Source organism: Camellia sinensis, chromosome 9 (genome assembly GCF_055761805.1).
Source record: "Camellia sinensis isolate YWXY chromosome 9, ASM5576180v1, whole genome shotgun sequence".
NCBI lineage: Eukaryota > Viridiplantae > Streptophyta > Magnoliopsida > Ericales > Theaceae > Camellia > Camellia sinensis.
Window position 1 is genome coordinate 119308266 of NC_138969.1, and position 22540 is coordinate 119330805.

Sequence of the window (22540 nt, forward strand, 5' to 3'; positions counted from 1 at the left end):
TGTAAATTGGATGATATATTGTGGGTATTTTCGTCTTATTGTTAATTTGAGGACTTAATGGAGTATTAAATTTGTTTTGGGTCTAAATGGGGTATGATATGTTGGGCTTGGACCTTTGGGTCAGTCTCCCTTATTCTAAATGCATTTTATATAATATGAACTTTACACTTACCAATCATTTTCCATTTAATGTTTCTTTATGATGGCCCGTTACTTCTGTCTTTGTGGGCCTAAATTAATTTCCTGGTAGTTGGTTTGTTAAGCCACTTTCATTAGGACCCATTACTTTTGTCTTTTTGGCCATTCACAATTCCTTAGCCCTTGAACTGCATGTATGTGTTAGGATTTAGAAGTTTAATGTACAAGTTTTATAGGTTAATTTTTTAAAATTTTCTTAAGAGAAAGATGAATTTGGTCTTGCCATGTTACCTACGTAGGGTTGGTTTGGGATTATTTTATTTTTATTTTTATTTTTTTTGGGGGGGGGTTGGTTAAAATATGAGATGAAATAAATTGAAATGTTTGAGAATAACTTTTTAATTTTTTTTTTTTTTAAATTGCAAAGTGAAGCAAATGAAAATAAATCTTTGAGTTTTTGTATGATGTTACTTTTGATTTTTTTTCTCCCACTTTTCTAATAACTTTTTTTTTTTTTTTTGACTAAAACCATTTCATCCCAAACGGACCCTTAATCACAATAATTTGTCTTCCAGTAAAACTAAGGGCACCCTCTTTGATTTTAAATATATTATTAGTTCTCAATCAAGTATAAACCAATACTTATGAAAAAGTGGTCGAAACATATCAGATAATACAATATTATCAACCACTATTTAAAATCTTAAATAGCGTGCATTAAATCCACTATTGTTAGTCATGATCTGTTTAATTATCTCCAAATAAACTATTTTTTGGCTCAATAAAGTTAAAACTAAATAAGTTGCTTAGTTTGGTTGAAAAAGAATTGGTAACAGTTTTTAGAATCTTATTTCATGCTAACAAAGTTTCCCAACACTGTAAGGTAATATGATAATTTTTCAATACAAGTAAGAACTTGAAAAGATTCTCAAAATTTTCTCAATGATAAAAATGAAGAATAAAAAATTAGCAATTACTAAAGCATCAATTTTTTTAGATTCTAAAAAAAATAACAAAAAAGTTACAATAAGACATAGTTTTAATCTCTAAAGTATTCATTTTGTTTTTCCATTTTTAGTCTCTTAAGTTTCAGTTTTTTCATTTTTATTCTCGAAATTGTCAATTTAGTCTTAGATTTAACGTCCGTCTAAATTTATAATAAAAATATGAATAAAAACTAGTTTTGGTCTCAAAAAGTTTGTGTTTATTGTCATTTTAGTCCCTCAAGTTTTATATTTTGTCATTTTGATCCTCAAAGTTGTCAATTTGAACCAATTTGATCCTAACTCAAATTAACAACTTTGATAACCAAAATTATAAAATTTAGAAATTGGGAGATTGAAATGATAAGAAATGCATACTTTTAGGATCAAAACTGTCTTTTACCCAAGGATAAAATATTTTTCCTACTATTAATGTAAACAAACGTTAGAGATAGGACCAAAATGATAACATTGAAATTTAAGTGACTAAAATAACAAATAACGCATACTTTAAATATTAAAATTGTTTTTTATCCAAAAGGATATGTTCAAAACTCTAACCATACATTCCATTAGTTGAAATATGAATGACTGACAATGGACTTATTTAGTACAACTTACTATGTAATAAAAATTGATAATTAAAAAATAAAAGTCGAAAGCGCCCTTCCCCCAACTTTCTGATAATTATTTTATTTGAGCTATTTCTGTCTAATAAGTTTTAAGCAAAAATTATACCAAACAATCTGACACAGACTTGCAAAATAAAATAAATTATAGCCAACTCAGATAAGTTATACTAAATAACCCCAATATACTTCGGCCAATGCAGATGATAGCAACACTAATTGGTATTTCTCCCATTCTATTATGGCCCAATTTCGTTTATGAATGTTTTTTTTTTTTTGGTGAATAAACTGTTCTTTTATTATTTATTATTTTTTGTTTATGAATGTTGCTCTGTTTCCTTGTAGTATCATGACATTTCTCCTTCAACTTCCGACATTAAACATACGAGGCAATTAAAAAAAATAAAAAATGATTCACAAGTTTGCATATTGATTATATAAAATGACAACTGAGAGGATCATCTCTTGCCCAATTTGGCAACAACCTAATGAAATGATTCAATTATAAATACCTCATAAAATGGCATTATATAGTCCCATAATACCATATATCATTATTTTTATACGAACTGCAAAACGCACTATGTGAGTCGTCCTTTATCTCCTAACTACTTAATAAAGATGGGTTAAAATTGTCCCACCCATAAAGATTTATACACGTGAACAATATTAGATAGTATTCTAGAATCACCACTTTGGCCATACCAGTAGACATCATTTCCATTACAGTTAAAGCATCAAAATCAACAAAAACATCAGGAATTACCCCTAAAAGAAGTCCTATTGTCCCTTTAACTAGATCGCCAGACAAGCAAAACTTAAGATTCCACACAAAAATGATTTATGATGGTATGTTTTTCAACTTCCATAATTCCATAAAATGAGGCAAATTAAAAATATATATCCTAGAGAATTAATACATGTACTATGGACATCTAACAATGTAAAGAAATCTAGAATAAATCATGATTTATCCGATCAGTAAATCACACCACAGTCTAAACCCTTTAAAAACTATCATTTGCCTTCCCATAGAGAAAGCATCAATCTTCAAATCTCAAAATATAGAGAGCATCTCCAAACAATCATGAACACGAAAAATCTTCTATCAGTGTAGGCATCGATAAATCTTCTTCTTCATCATCGTTTTCATAAATTAGCTTCAATTTAAAGTAGGATACCCTGTGATTACGACTAGGAGCCGAATTGCTGCTAAATTGCAATACAGAAGCCAAAAAAGTGTCAAGAAACGGTTACAAGTCCTTGTTTATATAGATTCATATATAAGCAGTTGAAGAGAATCAATCATAAATGTTAGATATTTTAATGGAATAATTTTAAGTTATTACTAGTGTGTTTCATGACTGCATCAATGATCTGTCTTGCACGTCACAACTATTGTTAAGTTAACCTAATAATTTTTTCAATCAAGTCCAAATCCAATTGGCTACATGTAAAATGTGATATCTGTTGTTGAAGAAGCTGCAAGCAGTGAAGCAATCCGATGGGTTTAATTTTTCTTTTATCAAGAAGGTTTGGAGCATCATTAAAAAGGATGTTATGGTCTTTGTTTTAGGAATTTTACAAGAATGAGAGAACTGTAAAGGGCCTTAATGCTACATTCATTACCGTAATTCCTAAGGTTGAAAGAGATTCATGCTTTGAGGAGTCCAATCCCATTTAGTATATATGGTAGGATTTATTTACAAAATATTACCCAAGATGTTATCAATCAAATTAAAGAAGGTACTTTCAGAAGTTATTAGTGTACCACAAGCTGCCTTTGTGGGATAGTGTTTAAAACTGATTTTAAAAAAGGCACATGATCATGTTAATTAGCCTTTTTCTCTTATTGGATATGCTTGACAAGTGTCTTCGTGTGTCTATGGGTACTAGGGTTGTGTGACTTGAGAAAAGACTGACATACCTAGGCAATCAAAAGCAAAGACCCAATAATCAATCATGGGGAATTTTTTTTTTTTTTCATTAAAAAAAAAATCGCTAAATATGTTTGTCCTTCAATGGATTGGAGACATTTCTAATTCTGAAAAAGAGGAATTACAGCTGAAAAATGTGTCACCTGTTTTACCATAATGCTAAGGAGATCATCATCCAGGAAACTGCCCTTTTCGGATTGAGTCAATTGGTTCTTCTTTTACTTTGAGATTAGCTAAATTTCTTCCTTCATGTTGCCATGAAATTGGAAAACAGCAGAATGATGAGCTCTATAAAACTCAAAATTGTTCACTCGGTACATATATATGTAGCTGACTTAATATCCATACCAAGTAAAAGAATAATAAAAACAAAGCAAAGACAGTGTCTACTGAAACTCCATCAATCAAAAATTTATTAAAGGAAGAAATACAGTGAAATCTGCTCTCAAATTGAAGTGTAATATTTGATATAACATTCTTATTTTATGGTCTGAAAGCTTGAAATTCTGTCAATTTATAGGATTATTTCAATTTTGGTTTCATTGATATAGGAGTGGAAAAAGAAAAATTAGCAAAATACTAAAAATCAAACAGAATTCAATGATATTGGGGAACAAAAATAAAAAGAAATATACCAAACAGAAAGATAAAGTGAGGATAACTAACATGGAAGCAGCATGGCAAGAGAATCAGGTTGAGAAATTGGATTCAATTGATTTGAAGCAGCTCCAAGCATTTGAAAAGGATGAATATGGCCCAAAGCCAACAGGCATACTGCGTGGACCAGATTGTCCTGTGCTAAAGCTAGGAAGATGAGAAGAAGACATCTTGACATTGTCATCAAACATCTTTGCTCTCAAATTAATAGAGTGAAACCTCATCCCATTCAATTCAAAAAATGGAGATGGAGGGACACTTCCAATCACGGTTGGGCTCATTTGATCTGTTACTACTTTGGGAGGTAGTTGGTTTTGTTGGAGGAGTTTTGCATTTGATGTAGAAGCACCAAATGTTTGAAGTTGGCTACCAAATGAGGTGATCCCAGTACTTATGTATTGTTCTGCAAATCTATTGTGATGATTGATGGTGTTTAGGCCTTGATTAATACAAGATGTGGTGATTGTATCGGATAGAAGCCCGTTTGTTCTGTTTGAATCGATATTGTCCTCGCTTTCTTGGCTCATTTTAGCTTTTGTGTTCTCCTTCCTTAAGGCATTTTTGTACCTCTGCAATCAAGAAAAAGGAGTATCAAAAAACAAACAGTTAAAGAATCACAGTTTAGTTTCACTTGCATTACATATCTGACTAGTCCATGATGCAGGATATAGAAAACAGAGGACTCATAGCCTAGAATGCCATCTTGGAAGCTTGATGGAAAGACCAAACTCACGTAAAGGTGGCTAGCAACACTACTTCGAGGGATCATCGGTTCATTCATGATTTGGAGTATCTTCTTTGGAACTGCTTCTGCAAAGGTACAAAACCACAGACCCAATAATGTTAGGATACACCCCAATACATACCTTTGTCATGTTTGTGTGATATTAGCAGCTAAGCTAGTGCAAGGAGCAAGGTTTTACATAGTGGTATCGAAAGACGATTAAGTATGGATTACAGTGTAACCTTATTGGAAGTATCAAGCCATATGTATTGGGAATCAATCTGGTGTAAATTTTTTAAGCTTGTAAAATAAAATAAAATGAAGATCCAAGACTTACTATCTACTCCTAGCCACCGAACAGCATCAACAAATTTGTTATGCAACACTCCAGTCCAAATAACCCTCTTCTTCTTCTTCTTCTTCTTCTTCTTCTTCTTCTTCTTCTTCTGAGCTGAAGATTCCTCGTTAGAATGAGTGTTTGTTTCATTATCTTCTTCTTCTTCCTCATTGCTCTTTTCCCTTTGCCTCTTTGAAGATGGAATTGGGGGGTTTTGATTTGTTCCTGCTTGCATGGTGCCAAATTTCATTGTATTAAATAGATTTTTCCGGACCACATGCTGCCAAATATTCTTCACTTCTTCCAACCGAACTGGCTTTATCAAGTAGTCTCGAGCTCCATGTGTTACCCCCTTCATCACCGATTCTTGGTCATCGTTTGCAGACATCACTGCAATTCCAAACTTATGTTTAAGATTTAATCTCATCCAAGTTAATGTATACTGATTAAGAAATGATGAGCTTACTTATTACTGGCACGTCCATTTCTAGGCCTATTATCTCCAAAAGCTCGAAACCGTTCATATCAAGCATTATAACATCAGTAATCACAATATCATAGCTTTCTTTGTTCTTCCTCAACATTTTAAGAGCTTCTGTTGCTTTTGTTGTCGCCGTAACTATAGCGATCCCGGGTTTACCCTTGTTGTACAGTGATCCGGACATGTGTCCGTAGATGTTGGTTGTTGTTTATTTTCGTGTTTGCATCCTTTGTACTTTGTATTTGAGTTATAGGATGTGTTGGGCAGGTTTGTTACAGGTTGGTTGTGTTTGGGAGCCTAGTGTTGCTGCCCAGATTTTTGGTCCTTCGCTCGAGCGAGGAGTTTGTCGCTCGAGCGAGAGTAGTGTTGCCCCGGTTCTGGACCTGAGAGTTGTAGTTTCTGGCTCGAGCGAGCTTTTCGTGGCTCGAGCGGTCTGGGTTTTTATTCGCTCGAGCGAGTGTTTCTTGGCTCGAGCGAGAGTTTTCTGTGTCTGGTCGCTCGAGCGACCAATCCTTCGCTCGAGCGAGCGTGTTTTATATCAGCGGACAGCAGCGATTTTAAACTTAACTTTTTCACTTTCTTTTGCATCCAAAACCTAAATCCGAGCCTCTCTCACTCTAAACTTACACTCTCTCTAAGATTTGATCTCCCTAGGGTGTGAATCTAGCCTAGGGCCTTTGTTAAAAAGATAGAGGGCGTTGAGAGCTTCGATTTAATCTGAAAAAGTTTGGATTTGGAGCAAGTTGATCTTGGAGTCTTCATCTCCTTTTTGGCTTAAACTTCAAGGTAGGGATAACCTACTCCTCTCTATGGGTTTTGTCTTTAAATTTTGGTATTTTGAGATGTTGGGCTTGGTTTGGTAATTTTGTGAAAGTTTGGGGCTTTTGTGTAATTTTACAAAAGTTGGGGTTTTATTCATAATAAACCTAGATGCATGTTTGGCATAGAAAAATGGAATGATTGTTGAATCATTGATGAAAATGGAACCTAAGGGTTGAAATGGTAATTATGGAAAATGGCCTAATTACATTGTTTAATTAATTGGGATAATTAATTGATGAGAAATGAGGAAATGAAATGTTGATTGAATATCCATTTGTGCATTTATTTTCTGTTTTAGAAATAACTGCTTTGGGCTATCGGTGGAGGATAGTCGTGATTGTTGTAGACAATGTATGTTGATTAGGCAAACTGAAACTAATCAATGGAATGTGTTATGGAACTTGACAGTTGCTAGAATACATTAATTGTTTGTATTGTGTGATTGTATATAGAACCAATGTGTTTATATACGTTATGTGTAGAGGAGGAGATAGGGGATGTACTCCGCGGTTTAGGGGAAGATAGGGGATGTACCTCTAAACCGGATAGGTATTTGGAGGAGATAGGGGATGTACTCCGTAGACAGAGCTCATATGCTTATCTAGAGAAGTGAAGATAGAGCTCATATGCTTATCTTTGTGAAGTGAAGTGTGGATACAGCTTGTATGCTTATCTGTGGATATTGTTGATATACATATCTGTTGTAGAGTGTGGATACAGCTTGTATGCTTATCTGTGGATATTGTTGATATACATATCTGTTGAGATTGTGGATATAGCTTTTATGCTTATCTGAATGTGAGATATAGTTTTTATACATATCTGTGGAAATGATGATAGAGCTAGCATGCTTATCTGTTGAAAAAGGAAAAAAAAATGAAAAGTAAATGGGACTTGTAAGTCGTTGACATAAATATGTAATTTATGTGATTGTATCAGTGTTGACCAACTATCAATTGCTAATGTTTTAGTCATTGTCCATGGTTGGTTTAGTGTATTTCTACTGGGCTGTGGCTCACCCTATATGGGAACATCATTTTCAGGTACAGGAAGCATGCCACCTCCAAGGACATAGCTGGGAGGCTAGTGGCGGGCATAGTTTTGTCGTTTTACTTTTGATGTATTACATGTAATTTCAAGCCAAGGGCTTAATGTGTAAACGAGTTAGACCTCTTTGTTGTAACCAAGTGTTAACTTGGAAAGCTGTAAGCCCGTAGGGCATTTTGTTATGAGATTAACATGTAATACTTATGTAATGGAATCCTAATGAATGATAGAAGGTGGTTAGTTTATCTATCAACGCTTGTCTTATTTGTTGGGTTTAATGTTATTATTTTGAGGGCGTTACAACTTGGTATCAGAGCGTACCGGGTTCGAATACTTTGGGTACGTGGGAAGTGATTAGGATCACAATGGGTTTGTCTCGCTTGATAGAGACTTAGATGTAGTATCATATGCTATGTGCTTAAATGCTAACATGCTTATGTGACTATGTGGGTATGGGATTTAATTTCTAGGATGTTGATTGGATCCTTGAGTTTCTGGGAGTCTTGTTGGAAAAGCACTTGATCAATGCTATTTCTAACCGGAACTCTAGTAACGTCTTGGGACTATCATTATCCGGAAATGAAATTCGTAAGTGCTTATGTGTTTATGTGCTTATGTGGAGTGAATTACACTTGTCCATGCATTAGGACGTGAGTGTTTAGTTTCGGCACACCTATGAATGTGCTAACGTTCTGTGTTGCCTTTATTAGGATGTCAGGACGAGGAAGAGGTGCTAGGCGAGGTAGACCTGCGAGGCAGGAAGTACCGTTACAGGGTGAGATTCCGGCAGTGCAGGAGGGAGTGGGGCAGGCCAATGTGGCTGAACCAGTGGGTCAGCAGGCTATGGGTGCCTTGGCCAGAGAGTTAGCAGGAGCTTTGGGTATTCTTAGGGCTGAGAATCAGGCAGCTGAGACAGGGCCTTCCTTCTTGAAAAGGGAGTTCTTTCGGTGTAATCCGGACGAGTTTATCGGGGATCCTAAAGAGCCGCTTAAGGCAGATGAATGGCTCGAACAGACAACGAAGACGTTTGAGATGCTTGGCATCGAGGACGGAGCGCTGAAAGTGACCTTGGCATCCTTCCAGCTGAAGGGAGATGCGGGTCAATGGTGGAAGTACGAGAAGGCTCGTGTTGGTGGGACTTGGGAGGCGTTTGTGAATGCTTTTCAGGAGAGGTTTTTATCAGCAGCAGCTAGGGAGAAGCTGAGGGATCAGTTTAGCCGGCTTAATCAGCAGGGCTTGTCAGTGGCCGAGTTTGAGGCTACTTTTACCAGTCTGTCTAGGTTTGCACCTGAACTGGTGGCGTCTGAGGAACGCCGTTGCTATGAGTTTGAGCGGAAGTTGAGGCGGGGCCTCAAGTTGAGAGTTGGTGGGTCTTATATCCGAGAGTATAGACACCTGGTAGATGCTGCAGCTCATATGGAGCTTATGATGCAGGAGGAGGATGAGGGGCAGAGAGGCTCCAAGAGGAGCCAAGATAGTCAGAGTGATGGCAGGAGGCAGAGGGGTTCTAACCCTCAGCAGTCTCAGGGTGCAGTCTCTAGATCGACCTTTCCAGTGCCTAGTGTGGGCTCGGGGAGAGGCAGTCAGGGAGAATTCACTTGTTACAAGTGTGGCCAGTTGGGTCACAAGGTTTCTGTTTGCCCGCAGAAGGGTGGGGGTCAGAAAGCTGTTTCTTCATCAGCTAGACCGCAGAGTCAGAGTTTGGGCAGGGGGCAGCTCTTGACTTGTTTTCAGTGTGGACAACCTGGGCACATGAAGAGGTTTTGCCCACAGTTGTGTGCCACTTCGGGAGCGTCTGGTTCTAGGCAGACGCAGGGTTTTCAGCCAGCTCAGTCTGTGCAGGCCTCGAGGGCCAATCCGGGAGTTTCGTCATCCCAGTCTGTGCAGCAGTCTTTTGCTCCGAGAGTTGAGCAGGTAGACCAGGGGCCTACGGGGCGCGTATATGCTGTTACCGCGCAGGATTTAGTACCGGCTCCATCAGTGGTGAGAGGTACTTTTCTGTTTTGCAACTCGGTTGCTAGTGTGTTGATAGACACGGGTGCATCTCATTCTTTTGTGTCTGCTGCATTTGCATCTGTTTTGGAATTGGAGTTAGCACAGTTAGCATCTCCTATTTGTGTGGTATCGCCTTTGGGTGGTGAGTTGATCCTGAAACAGGGTGTTAGAGGATGTGATATAGAGGTCGCCGATTATAGGCTTCCTTTTCCGTTTGTTGTCATGCCCATGAAGGGTTTTGATGTTATTTTGGGTATGGACTGGTTATCGTCATACCGGGCTGTTATTGATTGCTACCGCCAGAGGGTCACGTTATGTACCTTGAGCGGGGAGTGGTTCCATTTCTTGGGAGACCGGGTTGGTAGTGTTTTGCTACCGGGGTATGATTCGCGAGGGCGAAGTGAGCTTAGTGGGTTACTTGCTAGCTTTGAGAGTAGCGAGTGTGTTGAGACTCAGATTGTGTTACCGAGGGTGGTTTGTGAGTATTCGGATGTTTTTCCCGAAGAACTTGTTAGTTTGCCACCTCACCGAGAGATAGAGTTCTCTATTGATTTAGTGCCTGGTACGACGCCGATTTCTATGGCACCTTACCGTTTTGCTCCAGCAGAGTTGGTTGAGTTGAAAGTTCAACTCCAGGAATTGCTCGAGAAGGGCTTTGTTCGCCCTAGTGTTTCACCGTGGGGAGCACCGGCACTCTTTGTTAAAAAGAAAGATGGTGCCTTGAGATTGTGTATTGACTATCGGAAGTTGAATCGGGCTACGGTTAAGAATAAGTATCCTATGCCCCGTATAGATGATTTGTTTGACCAGTTGAAGGGTTCCCGTTGTTTCTCTAAGATAGACTTGAGATCGGGTTACCATCAGTTGAGGGTCAGGGAGGAAGATGTTCCTAAGACGGCATTCCGTACGCGGTATGGCCATTATGAGTTTTTGGTGATGCCATTCGGGCTTACCAATGCACCGGCAGTCTTTATGGACTTGATGAACCGGATTTTCCGGGAGTTCTTAGACCGATTTGTGGTTGTCTTCGTGGATGATATTCTTATCTATTCGTCTTCTGAGGAGGAGCACGAGGCACACTTGAGAGTGGTGCTTGAGTTACTTAGAGCCCATAGGCTGTATGCCAAGTTTGGGAAGTGTGAGTTCTGGCTGGGGGAAGTCAAATTCTTAGGCCACGTGGTATCCGGGGAAGGGGTGTCTGTTGATACATCCAAGGTTGAGGCAGTGCAAGATTGGGCACAGCCTAAGAGTGTGTTTGAGATCCGCAGTTTTTTTGGGATTAGCTGGGTATTACCGTCGGTTTGTGAAGGATTTCTCCAGGTTAGCGTCACCGTTGACTAGACTGACTCGGAAGGGAGTCAAGTTTGAGTGGAGTGAGACTTGTGAAAAGTCGTTCCAAGAGCTGAAAGTTAGATTGACCACCGCACCGGTGTTGATTATTCCGGAGAGAGGGTTGGGTTACTCGGTTTATTGTGATGCCTCACGAGAGGGTTTGGGTTGTGTGTTGATGCAAGAGGGGAAAGTGGTAGCTTATGGCTCACGTCAGTTGAAAATACATGAGAAGAATTACCCCACACACGACCTAGAGTTAGCAGCTGTGATCTTTGCCTTGAAAATCTGGAGGCACTACCTTTATGGTGAGAGGTTCGAGGTATTCTCGGATCATAAGAGTTTGAAGTATCTGTTTACACAGAGAGACTTGAATCTGAGGCAGAGGAGATGGATGGAGTTCATCGAGGATTATGATTTTGAGTTGCATTATCATCCGGGAAAGGCCAATGTTGTGGCCGATGCCCTTAGTAGGAAAACCATTAGTGATGTAGCTTGTATAGCCATCCGGGAATGGGAGATGTTGGGAGCACTTGGCGAGTTCGATTTGCTACTGGGCGAATCTGTCGAGGCTGCGGCCTTGTTTTCTGTTGTTGCGCAGCCTACACTTGTGACTAGAGTGTTGGAGGCACAGAGAGGTGACCTTGAGGTAGAATCCCTCCGAGAGAAGATCTCCAGTGGGAAAGTTGAGAAGGGTTTGACGGTGTATCCCGACCTGAGTGTGAGATACCAAAACCGTTTGTTTGTACCGGAGTCTTGCCGTGAGGAAGTACTCCGAGAGTTTCACCATTCGCGCCTTGCGGTGCATCCGGGAGGTACTAAGATGTATCAGGATTTGGGTCGCCAGTTTTGGTGGCGGGGTATGAAGAGAGATGTGGCTGTTTTCGTATCGAAGTGTCTTACTTGCCAGCAAGTGAAGGCCGAGCATCAGAGGCCAGCGGGTTTGTTGCAACCCTTGCCTATTGCCGAGTGGAAGTGGGAGCATGTCACTATGGACTTCGTTGTAGGTCTTCCGAGGACTCAACGGGGTAGTGATGCTATTTGGGTGGTTGTAGACCGGTTGACTAAATCGGCGCACTTTATTCCTATGCGCGTGAGAGATTCGGTAGATCATCTTGCCGACTTATATATTCGGGACGTAGTGAGATTGCACGGGGTCCCAGTGACGATTGTCTCAGATAGAGATCCTCGTTTTACTGCTAGGTTGTGGCAGAGTTTGCAGAGTGCCTTGGGCACTAAGTTGACCTTTAGTACGGCTTATCATCCTCAGACTGACGGGCAGTCCGAGCGTACTATTCAGATCCTCGAGGATATGCTTCGGGGTTGTGTCCTGGACTTCAGTGGGACGTGGGAGAGGCACTTGCCATTGGTAGAGTTTGCCTACAACAACAGTTTTCAGTCTAGCATCGGTATGGCACCGTTTGAGGCCTTGTATGGCCGACCGTGTAGGTCTCCAGTTTGTTGGGCCGAGGTGGGTGATGCACCTTTGTTGGGTCCGGAGTTGGTTAGGGAGACGACGGAGAAAGTTGAGCTTATCCGTAGGAGGCTTGTTACAGCCCAGAGTCGACAAAAGAGTTATGCCGACCGTAGGAGGAGGCCTTTGGCGTTTGAGGTAGGTGATCATGTCTTTTTGAAGATATCACCTAGGCGAGGTTTGATGAGGTTTGGGAAGAGTGGGAAGTTATCCCCTCGGTTTATTGGTCCTTTTGAGATCCTTGAGAGGATAGGTGAGGTTGCTTATCGGTTAGCCTTACCGCCGCAGTTGTCCGGAGTACATGACGTGTTTCATGTGAGTATGCTTCGGAAGTATGAGCCAGATCCATCACATGTGTTGGATTGGACTGATTTAGAGGTAGATGAGGATGCCTCGTATGAGGAGAGACCGGTTCGAGTCTTGGATAGGCGGGAGCAGGTCCTGCGTGGCAAGACTATTCCTTTGGTGAAAGTCTTGTGGAAACATCACGGAGTGGAGGAAGCCACTTGGGAACGTGAGTTGGAAGTCCGAGAGAAATATCCGGACTTGTTTGTTGATATGTAATCTTGTATTTAAATTTTTACATTTTGTTGAACTTAAGAGCTTTTATATATGTCTTAAGTTGTGAAACATTGAAAATGTTTTAGTTATTGGGAGTATGTTTTGGAACTTGCCTCATATGGAAGTTGAATATAACATTATATGTGTTAAATATATTGTTGAAATTGGAAAGATAGTGCATAATGTTGATGCATGTTGAAAGTACATATGTTGTTTACATATTGTGTAATGTCTCTTGTTAAAGGGATGGGATGACCGGTAATGGGTCGAATTGTTGAATGTTAAATTGTAACATTGTTTAAAATGGAGGAAAACCTGTTTTTGAAAACTTGTGCTTAATTTCGGGGGCGAAATTCTTTAAGGGGGGGAGGTTATAGCGATCCCGGGTTTACCCTTGTTGTACAGTGATCCGGACATGTGTCCGTAGATGTTGGTTGTTGTTTATTTTCGTGTTTGCATCCTTTGTACTTTGTATTTGAGTTATAGGATGTGTTGGGCAGGTTTGTTACAGGTTGGTTGTGTTTGGGAGCCTAGTGTTGCTGCCCAGATTTTTGGTCCTTCGCTCGAGCGAGGAGTTTGTCGCTCGAGCGAGAGTAGTGTTGCCCCGGTTCTGGACCTGAGAGTTGTAGTTTCTGGCTCGAGCGAGCTTTTCGTGGCTCGAGCGGTCTGGGTTTTTATTCGCTCGAGCGAGTGTTTCTTGGCTCGAGCGAGAGTTTTCTGTGTCTGGTCGCTCGAGCGACCAATCCTTCGCTCGAGCGAGCGTGTTTTATATCAGCGGACAGCAGCGATTTTAAACTTAACTTTTTCACTTTCTTTTGCATCCAAAACCTAAATCCGAGCCTCTCTCACTCTAAACTTACACTCTCTCTAAGATTTGATCTCCCTAGGGTGTGAATCTAGCCTAGGGCCTTTGTTAAAAAGATAGAGGGCGTTGAGAGCTTCGATTTAATCTGAAAAAGTTTGGATTTGGAGCAAGTTGATCTTGGAGTCTTCATCTCCTTTTTGGCTTAAACTTCAAGGTAGGGATAACCTACTCCTCTCTATGGGTTTTGTCTTTAAATTTTGGTATTTTGAGATGTTGGGCTTGGTTTGGTAATTTTGTGAAAGTTTGGGGCTTTTGTGTAATTTTACAAAAGTTGGGGTTTTATTCATAATAAACCTAGATGCATGTTTGGCATAGAAAAATGGAATGATTGTTGAATCATTGATGAAAATGGAACCTAAGGGTTGAAATGGTAATTATGGAAAATGGCCTAATTACATTGTTTAATTAATTGGGATAATTAATTGATGAGAAATGAGGAAATGAAATGTTGATTGAATATCCATTTGTGCATTTATTTTCTGTTTTAGAAATAACTGCTTTGGGCTATCGGTGGAGGATAGTCGTGATTGTTGTAGACAATGTATGTTGATTAGGCAAACTGAAACTAATCAATGGAATGTGTTATGGAACTTGACAGTTGCTAGAATACATTAATTGTTTGTATTGTGTGATTGTATATAGAACCAATGTGTTTATATACGTTATGTGTAGAGGAGGAGATAGGGGATGTACTCCGCGGTTTAGGGGAAGATAGGGGATGTACCTCTAAACCGGATAGGTATTTGGAGGAGATAGGGGATGTACTCCGTAGACAGAGCTCATATGCTTGTCTAGAGAAGTGAAGATAGAGCTCATATGCTTATCTTTGTGAAGTGAAGTGTGGATACAGCTTGTATGCTTATCTGTGGATATTGTTGATATACATATCTGTTGTAGAGTGTGGATACAGCTTGTATGCTTATCTGTGGATATTGTTGATATACATATCTGTTGAGATTGTGGATATAGCTTTTATGCTTATCTGAATGTGAGATATAGTTTTTATACATATCTGTGGAAATGATGATAGAGCTAGCATGCTTATCTGTTGAAAATGGAAAAAAAAATGAAAAGTAAATGGGACTTGTAAGTCGTTGACATAAATATGTAATTTATGTGATTGTATCAGTGTTGACCAACTATCAATTGCTAATGTTTTAGTCATTGTCCATGGTTGGTTTAGTGTATTTCTACTGGGCTGTGGCTCACCCTATATGGGAACATCATTTTCAGGTACAGGAAGCATGCCACCTCCAAGGACATAGCTGGGAGGCTAGTGGCGGGCATAGTTTTGTCGTTTTACTTTTGATGTATTACATGTAATTTCAAGCCAAGGGCTTAATGTGTAAACGAGTTAGACCTCTTTGTTGTAACCAAGTGTTAACTTGGAAAGCTGTAAGCCCGTAGGGCATTTTGTTATGAGATTAACATGTAATACTTATGTAATGGAATCCTAATGAATGATAGAAGGTGGTTAGTTTATCTATCAACGCTTGTCTTATTTGTTGGGTTTAATGTTATTATTTTGAGGGCGTTACAGTAACTGCATACATATCAAAATGCACAAAATTTTAGAATAAATAAGCCTAACAGTTCAATGACCCTTTCAATAGTCAAGATTTCTGTATCTCTGCTCTCTAAAGTAAGGAATGTAGTTTTAGAAAAAAAATTCTATGAAACAGTGAATTAAATTCAATTTGTTTGGCTTTATATGTTTTGATTGAACTCCCTTTGAAAATTTTGTAAGAGTAACTAAACAAAAATATTGGAATATGAACCTTGATTGATAGGGAAGACATGATCTTCTGCCTAATTCCCAAACTGTAAAATTCAAATTCATTTTGTGTTTTTATAATCGAGAACTAGTCAGACCCACAATAATGGTCAATTTTGAGGGGGACTCTAGTTTGACCATTGTAATAAAATAAACATTATTTTTTAATTTTATCAATTTAAATCATAAATTTTTTATTTCTTTTTCAATCTAAACCATCTACCTCCCTATTTCCGATAAGTAAAATCAACGAAAAATATGATATTTTAGTCATTAAAATCAACAAAAAAAAGTGTTTTATATATTTTATGTACACATACATTGAGTTTGATGACTAAAATACTATTTTTTTTCATCCACTTTACTTAACAAAATAGGTTGATGGTTTAAATTTAAAACAAATTAAATTTTAAAACTTAAATTGACAAAAATTAAAAATTCAGATTCTTTTGTAATTTTCTTTAAATTTTAATATCCAACAATTTAGTAACATTATACTTCCTTAGCTGTTGGCTTTAAAAATAAAGAGAGAAAAATAGAGCAATTGCCCAAATTTGCCTCTTTTTTTTTTTTTGAAACAGCAAAAAAGCACTTTATTTATAATAAACAAGCAACAATACATTGACATCAAACAATAAAAGCAAAGGATGCCAAGAACATCATAGCAAAGATACAACAAAAATGCTATAACTCCATTATGTTCACAAACCCAAAACTAGCAAAATCATTTTAAAAAAAGAAAAGAAAAATCACAAGCAACCTAATAAGATGTCCACAATTAATTTATAAATTCTACAATTCGAAATTATCAATTTATGTAACTATTATAGTTATGTTACATACAATGTATACATTTAAAATTAGGAATCACACGGATACATTTAAAATTCAAAGAAAAAAGTCTAAGAATTATATTCTATAAGTACTCTCTACATAAAATTTCGTATCTTCTACTTACCCAAAAAAAAAAAAATTTCGTATCTTCAAGAATTATGAACCTGTTCAAATAATAAACCAAACCCTATTTGTGATCTTCAAGCATATATGTCTATATATATATATATATATTGGGATTGAGAATAGAAACCTTTATAGCGACACTTGTTGAGAAGAGCAGCAACAAGTTTGAGGCAGACAACGTTGTCATCAACCACAAGAACTCTCAAACCCTCCGGAAAGTTGGCATTCACTCTGCTTTGCGGTGGTGCCGCCCGGTTCAGACTCACATGAAGATCAATCTTTGACATAATGAAATCACTTTTATTATTATTATTCGAAGAAATAGAATATCTTCAGCAAGATATATGCAATTTGCAAAGTGGGTTTTGTTTTGGTTTTCTCTTAGGATATCACTAGAATTTTCTCGGGAAAATCAAGCAGGAAAATGGCTCCATGAAAAAGTTTATGAAGAGGGAAAGAAATATAGGAGAAGCAAATCTAAGGGGGATCACTATGATTGGGGAGAGGATGTCCAAGTAACGGTCCAAGTAACGGACAAACTAAAAGGGGAAAATATTGAAGTGGAGTTTCCTGGTAATACAAGTAATAAACTTGAGCTTCACTCATCTACGGATTGGTTCCGAAGCAGACAAAACCGGATCCAATAACCCTTTGAATTTTATTTTATTTATTTATTTATTTATTTATTCTTTTTTTTTTTGGGGGGGGGGGGGGACACTAAATTTATTTGCATCAATTTTGATCTTAAAATTTTCATATAATGTCAATCTAATCCGATTGATAATGTTATTTTAGAAATTGAACTAAAATCGATGATCAAAATAGTTATTTACTATTCTTACAATAATTGAGAGGTCATTAGCATCTAATTCAAAATAATATGTTTCCTTTTGAATTGAATATTTTATCATTGATTTTTGTCAAAATTCTTAACAAATATTATCAATTCAATTAAATTAAGACTATAAAAAATTAAAAAGTAAATTGATACAATTACAACCGCAAAAACTAAATTGACATTAAAAATTGATTAAAATTTCAATACATCAATTACTTCATTACAAATGTTGACGTGTAAGCCCTGGGCAGAGGTGGGCACCACATATAACACTGTGGTGTCAATTGAGCTCATTTACACTTAAAATGTTACTAACTCTTTAATAGGGTTAATTACAGCTGGCGTCTTCAATTATTAAATCAAATCAAATCAAAACTTAAATTTCATTCACCTTTAAAACGTTACTAACTCTTTACAGCCAACGTCTTTAATTATTAAATCAATTCAAATTTAAACTTAGATTTTATTAAATGAGATCAGTTATATGAATCTTTCTTATTTACTTGACTCAATCAACGGTTATTTAGTTAGTCAAATTACGGAGATTCATATATTTATTTATTATATGTCAATCTAGCCCTACCCCTTTCCATAACATTTCTATCTATCGTCACTGTATCATATATGTTCACTACTGCCTCTGTTGATCGTTGTATATAACCAAACCATCTCAATATATTCTCTCTCAACTTATCTTCTATCGATGCTACTATGGCTGGGCATAGGGTTATCCGATCCGCAAAAGCTGCCAAACCCGAACTGCCCGCACCTATTTGAGCGGTTTTGCAAAATCGTTAGGGTCGGATGCAGGCTAGGATTTTTCTATTTTGCGAGTTACAGGTGGGTCGCGGGTTTTACCTGCACGTGTACTTACCCACCCGCATCTTTATACATTTTTTTTTTTTTAAATTTGGACCGTTAGATTTTTTTGCAAGTTTTGTAGAAGAGAAAGATAAAATTGGTGGAATTTTTTTTTTTTAATCTCAGAATCCTTCTCAGCATTTGAGTTCTCTGTTATCTTTGTACAAAACTTCAAGGTTTGTTTCACAAATTATTTTCATTGTTTTCTAAACCACAAAACAGGAGTATAAAACCTTTATTTATTTATTTTTTCTCTTTCTCCTGAAGAAAATTCTTAGAAAGAGTACTGAGAATTTCTATGAAGATTGAAGATTAAAGATTAAATAAATTACGTAATTTTCATTTTCTATGGAGTTTGCGAGTTTGCAAATGTTGTTATTTTATTTTATTTTATGGGTTTGGATAAAGTTCGACAACAATTTATTTTGGTTCCTGTAGACACCCCATTTTTGACTGTCCTCATGACTTGGACGTCATCGTTTGAACACTCGATGATCATTCATGCTCGTGTTCATTTTGAGTTCCCGAAGGTCTCGGCTGTGCGCCTTGCCTTATGATCTCTCAACTTGTCTGTTTTGTGCTTGGTTGTGAACCAAGGACTTGTGGTTTTGCTTCTGAGGGAAGAGGGTGGCTTGTTGGCCATCCTTGCAACCCATCAGCTAAGGCATTGTGCCATCGGCCTTGTTTTCTTGCCATCGGCCATAAGTGGTGCCCGATCGGCACTCTTTTTGGTCGATCGGCCATAATTCTTAGCCAAGACCTTTCCACCTGCTTTTGCAGATATTTTTGTGCCAGCTGTGACAGCTGGTGAGCACAATTCTCATCCTCCATACACGTGTATGGAGGGATTGAATCAAGACTCAAGCTTGTTCAACAAGCTTGAGAATTGATTTTCTATAAGAAGGGAGACCCCTCTCCCTTTCCAGAGGTTCTAAAAAGTTGATATACAAAACATATATCACTCTCTCTCTATATTTTACCTCTCTCTCTACATTTGCTCTTGTTTGTGCTCAAAAGTGTAAATTCTTCATACTTTTGCACACAAACACCTACTAGAACACCATCCTTTTGTTGCTGAGGTACTTAGGAGCTGGTGTTAGAGTTTTTGGTTTGGTTTAAACTCAGAAAAGCTGCTGGAGTTGTGTTCTTGAAGGTGTTCTTCAAGTGTAACAACCCACATTTTATGTCCTAGTCATGTTTGCATACATTTGTATGTTTTGCCATGTTAAGATGCTGTAACGACCCATATTCATGTCATGGTCATATTCATGTTCATTTACATAACTTTGTCTTGATAAGTTTGCATTCATGAATCTTGACTTGTTTTGCCTAAGTAAGGTCCATGCCTTGTTTTGTGTTTATGAGATTTGCCTGAGTGTTGTGTGCATGTTTTGTCCCTTTCCTGTTATGTTAAGCCTAGATCATTCCAAGCCGAGGTCATCTTCAGTCTAGAAGTATCTTGGAACCCCTTTGTTTGACCTCCATCTTCGCCTTGACATATTGGCCGAGATGTCATTATCTAGGCCGAGGTGTGAATCACCAAGGCCAAGATGTGTATTATCTAGGCCGAGATGTTACCTTTGCACCTGAGTGACCTTGTCCTGGAGTGGTATGACCTAGACCGAGGTGTGGCACATCTAGGCCAAGGTGTGGCACAGCTTAGTCAAGTGTTGTCCTTCCTAGCCGAGGTCATTGTCACCTTAGTTGCCGAAGCTTTGTCCTTAGCCGATGTCATCACTTGCCGGAGTGCCTTACCGAGTAGCTTGTTAGATACGCTTTGTCATAGTCTTGTCTTGTCAATCTATCACCTTTTTGAAAAGAACCAACCAGCCGTTGCCACGTGTCCGAGCTGAGAGTTAAGTCAGCCGGCAGAGAGAGAAACCCATGATTTGTTTCTGTACTTGTTTTGAAGAGGAAAGAGAAGCTCTAAGAGAGGGAGAAGAGTTCTTGAGGGAGAGTAGATTTCCAAGCTTGATCCCTAGAGATCGAACCGTTAGATCCGCGTTCTAAGGTTAGATTCTTGATCTACTCTTGTCGTTCTTCATGTTCATGTTATTGCATTGCATGATTGAATATGATTTGTAAGCCACGCATTGCTTTGAAGTTCGGTTTTAGAAAGAGAAAATATCATTCATGTGTTCTTCAAGAAAAGTCATGTTTTGATCCGAAAGCTTATGCCAAGATTCATGTTTTTGTGTTTGTTTTCACATGATTTTCAAGTATGGGTACCCAGGTCCATGTTTTCAAACTCATAGCATGAAATCCCAGATTTTGTAAATAAAAAAGTTATGATTTTAGCATCCATGTTCTTCATGTTCATGTTCTTCCTGTCCTTCACGGGTGGAAACCCAGATCTCCAGACCTCACTTCCCGAGGTGTAGTCGCCGAGATCACTCTTACCTAGAACTCACACTTAGGCCAAGCATCGCATCTCACCTTGGCCTACCTTGCATGATCACTTACACCCTTAGTTTGTCTTGTGCGCACCTCAGTATGCAGCCGCACGCCGAAGCCTAGGTAGCCACACCTCAGCCAGGAGGTGTGGGACCTCAGCAAAGACCTGGTTGGTACCCAGCATGTCTCCCTAACATGTAAAACAGTATTTTGACTTCCAGCATGTTTTCCCTAGATGTTTCCTAGCATGTTTTTCCGATATCATTTGCATGCATGTAAGACTTGTTTTGAGAAGTATGTTCAGTAGATTTTGCCATGTGTTTGTAGGACTTGGACCTTTGCCTTGACCCCGACGTCCCAAGAACTATGTAAGTGGTATTTTTAATAAAGTTATGTTCTTAAGGTTTTGATAAAGCTTTGCCTTGTTTTGATGAAAGTATTTGTTAAGCATGAATGATATCCCTATTTTATGTATCAAGTATAAGCTTTGTTTTGAATGGAAATGTATCAAGTAAGCTTTGTTTGACGACATTCTCGGAAAGTCCCTCGTGCTGGAGGACTCTAAACTTTCGCAGCACCTCTTGATTTGAAAGTCCCTTGTGTTGGAGGACTCTAAACTTTCGCAGCACCCTCGTTTGAGATATCTCCCTTGCCACCGACTGCCTTGTGCGGGTGGGTTTGTCTAATCGATTCCAGGTCGATTATTCCCTTGTTTTGGAAGTCCCTTGTGCTGGAGGACTCTAAACTTTCGCAGCACATCTTGTTTTGAGGGTCCTTTCGTGCTAGGGGACTTTAAGCCTAAGTAGCACCGTCCTTTCGTGCTAGGGGACGTTAAGCCTAAGTAGCACCCTTGTTAAGATATCGGCCACCTACGGACTATGAACGGGTGTGCTCGATGCCGAGATTATGCTTTTGTTTGGAAGGACCAAGGTTATGCCGAGGTCACGTTTTAAGATTTGACGTATGTTAAGTAAGTAAGTTTTGAAAGACCAAGTTTCGAATGATGTTTTATTTCAAGCTAAGCTATGTTATGTATGGTTTGACAAGGATATAATATGTATTGTTTTGAAAAGATCTCGGGTATCATTCATTTAACCCCTTTATTACTTGTACCATTCACTGAGTATCCAAGCTCACCCTCCCTATGTATGTATGTAGGTAGCAAGCAAGAAGTTGGCTACGCCGAGATGTGTGTTTTGCAAGATGTTTTAGATGCATGTTATGTCGGCAATGTTTATGTCGGCAATCCTGTATATTATGTATCTTGACTTGTATTTCATGTATTTTGTTTATGTCGGCAATTTTGAAGCTTATGTATTTTGAACATGTCGGCTTGAGAAGCCTTTTACCAAGATGCAATATGTATTTTGTACTTCATTTCTATTTGTATTCAAGTTGTAAAGCTATGTAAAGATGTATGCCATTCCATTTGACTTATGCACTGCTCTTATGGACCACTTGTATTTTAGATTATCGCTTCCGCACTTGTGAGCCCCTATATCTATACTCTGATTGTGTGTGAATTTTGAAAGTTAGCCTTCGGTAATCTCGGATTACTGGCCATCACGGCACCAAACTACTAGGGACGGTTTGGGGTCGTGACATCAAGGGTGAGTCAACTAGCCCTTACACCTTTGTTTTGGCTTAAGCTTTTGGACCTATTTGCATGCTGATTTAAGCTTAACTTTCTACGATAAAAAGTTCTGATTTTTCATACTTGTAATGTTTGTTTAA

At 38.4% G+C, this 22540-nt stretch overlaps 1 protein-coding gene across 1 annotated transcript; it reads right to left on the reverse strand.

Moving 5' to 3' along the window:
• Positions 1-2845: 2845 nt before the first annotated feature.
• LOC145798734 (two-component response regulator ORR24-like) lies at positions 2846-17398 on the reverse strand. Its single transcript, XM_082887520.1, has 6 exons — positions 16841-17398; positions 5872-6024; positions 5406-5795; positions 5078-5154; positions 4354-4913; positions 2846-2959 (listed from the first exon to the last, which is right to left on the reverse strand). The coding sequence occupies exons 1-5, from the start codon at positions 16998-17000 to the stop codon at positions 4377-4379; spliced, it is 1317 nt and encodes a 438-aa protein (XP_082743646.1). The 5' UTR covers positions 17001-17398; the 3' UTR covers positions 2846-2959; positions 4354-4376.
• Between the last annotated feature and the right edge of the window lie 5142 nt (positions 17399-22540).

Coding starts and splice junctions, on each gene's coding strand:
- LOC145798734 (XM_082887520.1), bottom strand. CDS start 17,000: ATGTCAAAGATTGATCTTCATGTGAGTCTGAACCGGGCGGCACCACCG. Junction 5,796..5,871: donor AATGGACGTGCCAGTAATAA/GTAAGCTCATCA, acceptor TTGGAATTGCAG/TGATGTCTGCAAACGATGAC. Junction 5,155..5,405: donor TCGGTGGCTAGGAGTAGATA/GTAAGTCTTGGA, acceptor GTACCTTTGCAG/AAGCAGTTCCAAAGAAGATA.